The sequence below is a fragment of the Canariomyces notabilis genome (genome assembly GCF_033297395.1).
Source record: "Canariomyces notabilis strain CBS 508.74 unplaced genomic scaffold N656scaffold_58, whole genome shotgun sequence".
In the NCBI taxonomy this organism is placed as follows: Eukaryota; Fungi; Ascomycota; class Sordariomycetes; order Sordariales; family Chaetomiaceae; genus Canariomyces; species Canariomyces notabilis.
In genome coordinates, this window is record NW_027041880.1 from 1 (window position 1) to 4,744 (window position 4,744).

Here is a 4,744-nt window from a genome sequence, read left to right on the forward strand (position 1 = left end):
GTGATCGGGAGGATCGCGATGTGGCCAATTATAAGGTCAGCCGGGCCTGTATGGAGTAGGGTCGTATTTCCAAATCGGCTGAGTATTAGCGGTAACGCTAGCCACCAGTGTGATGCTAATAAATTTGTGCGCCTTGAAGGTTTCAGGTTTCATGCGCGAAAATTCACGTCAAAAACATCCACATCAACTCCAGCCATCCGCTTAATGCACACAATCCGACAAGCAGACTCAAGGAACCAGCACCGAGGGGTCCTCTCGCCTGAGAACGCCCTCAGCAATAAGGGCCGAAATATTTCGTGGCAGCATGTACTGCACCCCGGCTCCAGGTTGTCCGAACCAGGGGGCAATTGGACCCGCCAGCACCACCAGCGGCTTGACGACGCTGTAGACTTTGTAATTGTACGTCGAGCTGCATAGCATTGGCATCATGAGTCTCCCGTATCGGCGGTAAAGGAGGAGGATGGGGGGGATGAAAAGACTCACAGCTCCTCGCTGTTCGCAGCGACAAGATTACTCGGCGGCAGAGCCCGCTGAGAGTATGGGGCGCCTGCAGGGCTCACAAAAGTGCCGCCTTCAGATCCGAATCTGTCGAGCAGCGTGTCCACGGGCAGCGTGACATTGCCCAAGATGGGCGCGCCATCCTCACCATACCCATCTCCATCCTGGATGACGGTGAATCCATTGTTTGCGGGATAGTTCCACCACTTTGTCGACGTGTTGAACCAGGCGTTTATGAAGTCGCCGGGACAGAGCCCGCCCAGCCGGTCATAGAACAGAGGGCTGAGGATCACAGATAGCGGGTTGGACTCGGCGTCTGGGAATGTGGTGGGCCCCAGTCGCGAGTCACCACAGAGGTAGGTGTGTAGGAGCGAGGTGTTGTACGCTGTTCCGGCGCAGTAGCGGGCAGTGTTACGGCGACCGCATTGGGTCGAGGTAGTGGAAGAGCGTGGAGAGATGGCGAGGGACAGGGCGGGCAGCGGCGTGATGAGGATGGTGACGAGGGCTGCTAACTTCATGGTGGGCGGTCGGTGTTGATTTCAATTACACTAAGGATTAAGGGGTGAGCAGATGTAAATAAACACGTACAGACTCCAAACTGGAAGCAATGGAGAGACTTTGTATCATGTCAACAAACGATTGTGAGTTATATATACTCTGTAGGAGGCATATATTGTCCATCATCTGTGAGATACTCAGCCCGAGTCTAGTTACATGAGTGATCGGCGTTCCTATCCCTTCTGGGCAAGGCTTGAGTCTCACTTTGTCCGGCGTCGTCGACTCATGGCCCGCTCATGCCAGGTCGATGGCTGACCGCGCCGTCTCCGAATGGCTGCCGTCGGCGGCGGGTCGTCGCTTAGCGTCCTTGCATGAGCTGGACCTGCCGGTTAGAACTACCAAGGCCAATCGGGAGCGGAACTTGTGGAGATGGGCCGCTGTAATGCGCCGATTCTGCAAACTAGCGAAGATCTTGTCGAGATCCGGGTTATACTCGTAACTTGCTCCGGAGAGACATTTATGTATTGTACCTGAATTGCGAATGGCCTGGTAATTGACTCGGGTAAGGATTAGTAGAAGTCGGTTGCCATCAAATTGTTGGCACGCACATACAGCCTGAGAGTAACCTCAAGTCATTCCAATACAAGTCCTCGACCAGAGTCGTATCAGCGTAAAAGAAACTTGAAAATGTAGCTACAAGGGTATACAGTTATAGCCAGTACTCAAACATGATAGGTAGGATACAGTCTCGGACTCCAAGGTACCTTAATTGGCTACACACTGACATAACAGACTGAATTACTTCGTAGAGAGACTCGTACACTAACGAAGGTAGCTCAGCCCGGAGTGGACTGGATCCGTCGGTCCAGACACTAGCAGGGATAGAGGTAGCAGTCGCGTCTAGTACTTTTCATAAACGGGGATATGAGTACCTACCTATCCATTATTGCCCGCTCATTGCGAGCCGGAGGAATAGGACACTAAGTTTGCACACCTTGAGTTTGGACTCTGAATAGGTCTCACATGGCCTGAGTTGGCAGTCAAGAATACCTAAGGTACATTTACAGGTTGCTATGATATGCACCTTGCTTTCCCCTTACGGATGCCACGGTTACTGTAATACTATAGCCATTAGCACCCTCAAGGCATCTTAGCTACCTGGATAAGGTACTAATTAGCATTTGAAGGCTAAGGTGCTCTCACTGCACACCTAGAGTACCACTGTCCATTCCCAGCATGCGACGCTGTAGGTACTGTACTGTATTGTTCGTGCTCCTCAGTAAATTTGCCCATTGCATCCCGTCCTTCCAAGTCAGGTACCTATGTGCGCCATGCTTTATCCGGGGCGGCACATTAGGTATACTAACCGAGCTGCTAGCACAGTTACCGTGGGTTACAAATGCTAACCTCGGTTTTGAAGAGTACCGTGAGCCATGTATACCCGGGGTTGATGAGGGAGGAAGGCGGCCCGGGCAGGTACTGGTGTTTTCATGGCGAACCCCAAGATAGGAAAGTTTGATACATGTTCTAGTTCTGGATAAAGAGATTGAAGTATGAAGTAACATGACAACGTGAGCCGAACCATGAATGTAGTTACCCTCGTTCATTCTACCAGTACACCCTGGAGCTATCTGAGTTAAGATCCTGCTGTCTTGTGCGAGCGGGTTGAGGTACGGGCTGGGGTCATGAATGCTACACAACGAGCTGGGGTACAGCGTGTTTGGAATCCTGTTCATGTAATCTGGATTGCCCTTTTCGGCTTGCCATCAAACAGGCCTCGCGCTTGTGTACCAAGTCGAACTCCCCCCTTGGCTACTAACGTGACAGGTGCTCGCAACCCCCTGAAACTACATACTGATGTAGGCCAAATAAGGAAATACTGATTAGTTGAGCTACTTGAGTCTGAATCTCGGGATGAACCCGATTTATCCCACAAAGTGTCATCTTTGACCGGATCGAGTGACGGACCTGTCATCGCCGAAGCGTCAACAGGATGGAATCAATTACTATGGACCTCGTTGTTGAAACAATGGCGTAACCAGCAGTGCATCATGATCTCCCGAGTCCCCATCGCCTTGCAGCCCGCCTGGCACAGGGGCAACTCAATTCGTACAAAGGTCAGGATGCTGTTCAGGTTGACAAACTTCCAGACGCCTTCCAATCAAGATATAAAGGCATTGCGTCGCGTCCTAGTGTAGTGTATTGCTCCCATCACTGCAGCCATCACGTCCTGCGAGCTTTATATCAACCTATACTACCCACCAAGCAGCTCTCTCTCTATCTGCTCAGCATCATTCTCTTGAAAGTGTCAACGTCACTTACCCTTACTGGGCTGTCCCTGGACAACATGTCAAACATCCGTCCCAGTTTCCTCCTGATCAAATTGCTGTTATTGGCTCCGGGGTTAGCCAGCGGCTACTGTTCGAAACCTCCGGAGGGTGACGGGACCCCGGCAGCTAACACAGTGAAAGCCCTCTACTTGCTCACCAACGATGAAGCCAACGCGGTCGTGGCACTGCCGATTGACGCCAACGGCAAGCTCTCTCCTGGCACCGTGACCCCGACCGGGGGGTGCGGCTCCGTGGCGCTAAACAGCGATAAGCAGCCGGCCACTCCTGATGCCTTGGTGAGCCAGTCAGCACTCACCGTTGCCGGAAGCGTGAGTCCGACTCGACACAGCCATGCTTCGGTGCCCCATGCCCTAATAATTGACCCTTTCCACCTCCAGAGCATCTTCGCCGTGAACGCCGGCTCCAATTCCCTCAGCATACTCGCCATCTCCCCTTCTGACCCAACCCGCCTGACCCCGGTAGGCGCTCCGGTATTGATCCCTGGCGACTTCCCCAACACCGTCGTCGCCTCGGTCAAGCACGGCGTCGTGTGCGTTGGCACTTCAGGAACCCGCGCAGGCATCTCGTGCGGCCGCTTCTCTCCCGGGCGCGGGCTGCTGGGACACATGGACGCCCTGCGCCCATTCGACCTCAACCAAACAACCCCGCCCGTTGGTCCAACCAACACCGTTTCACAGACCTTCTTTTCCGCCGACGAATCTATGTTGTTTGCCACCGTCAAGGGCGACCCAGCGACCAACAAAACAGGCTTCTTCTCCGCCTTCCCCGTCGAATCGACCGTCGCAGGCCGGTGGCAGCGGAACCAAAACCATAACCGAACGCAGTCGGCCGTCTCCCGCGTCGAGACACGAAGCATGCCCGCGGGGACAGCAGTGCTGTTCGGGTCGCAGGCCATTCCTGGCACGTCCAGCGTTTTCGTCACAGACGCCTCGTTCGGCGCGGCCATCCTGTCGGTAGACAGCCGCGGCGCGGCGCATACGGTGGCGACGGGCAAGGTGGACGGGCAGGCGGCCACGTGCTGGGTGACCATCTCCCCCGCGACGGGCACAGCGTTTGTGACCGACGTCGCCGTGAACCGGCTTGTCGAGATGAGTCTCGGCGACGCCAGCGTGCTGTCGCAACTGGACCTTTCGGCCAACGGCGATCCGGGGCTAATTGACCTGCGCGCAGCAGGGAACTTCATCTATGCCCTCTCGCCCGGGAATGGTACGACTGAGGCAGCTGTTACCGTGGTTGATGTCTCCAGGGGTCCCCGGTCGGCGACGATGGTCCAGCACTTTGGACTGGGTGGCGTGGCGGGTCGGAATGCGATGGGCATGGCTGTTCTTGTCTGACGGCGTCGTCTGGGACCAAAAAACCAGCATGCGCACCTGTTGTGGTTGTCAGGCAGATAGTAG

At 54.8% G+C, this 4,744-nt stretch overlaps 4 protein-coding genes across 4 annotated transcripts in view; 1 reads left to right on the plus strand and 3 right to left on the minus strand.

The window, feature by feature from the left end:
* Window positions 1–181: 181 nt before the first annotated feature.
* On the minus strand, window positions 182–1,164 carry N656DRAFT_785796 (uncharacterized protein). Its single transcript, XM_064816458.1, has one exon. The coding sequence runs from the start codon at window positions 1,014–1,016 to the stop codon at window positions 480–482; it is 537 nt and encodes a 178-aa protein (XP_064664557.1). The 5' UTR covers window positions 1,017–1,164; the 3' UTR covers window positions 182–479.
* N656DRAFT_720967 (uncharacterized protein) lies at window positions 229–420 on the minus strand (the record flags this gene model as incomplete). The annotated part of the gene is made up of 1 exon (XM_064812479.1): window positions 229–420. The coding sequence occupies one exon, from the start codon at window positions 418–420 to the stop codon at window positions 229–231; it is 192 nt and encodes a 63-aa protein (XP_064664558.1).
* Window positions 1,165–2,991: 1,827 nt separating the features above from the next.
* On the plus strand, window positions 2,992–4,721 carry N656DRAFT_785797 (uncharacterized protein). Its single transcript, XM_064816459.1, has one exon. It carries the CDS (start codon window positions 3,344–3,346, stop codon window positions 4,679–4,681), a length of 1,338 nt encoding a protein of 445 aa, XP_064664559.1. The 5' UTR covers window positions 2,992–3,343; the 3' UTR covers window positions 4,682–4,721.
* N656DRAFT_564822 (ATP-dependent RNA helicase dbp-7) overlaps window positions 4,629–4,744 on the minus strand; it is a 2,951-nt gene continuing 2,835 nt past the window's right edge. Inside the window, exon 2 of the mRNA XM_064810112.1 lies at window positions 4,629–4,717. The gene's annotated coding sequence lies outside the window, so the exon portion shown is untranslated. The remainder of the gene's footprint in view (window positions 4,718–4,744) is intronic.

Bases quoted from the DNA above. Each gene is read 5' to 3' on its own strand.
- N656DRAFT_785796 (XM_064816458.1), bottom strand. From the start codon at position 1,016: ATGAAGTTAGCAGCCCTCGTCACCATCCTCATCACGCCGCTGCCCGCC.
- N656DRAFT_785797 (XM_064816459.1), top strand. From the start codon at position 3,344: ATGTCAAACATCCGTCCCAGTTTCCTCCTGATCAAATTGCTGTTATTG.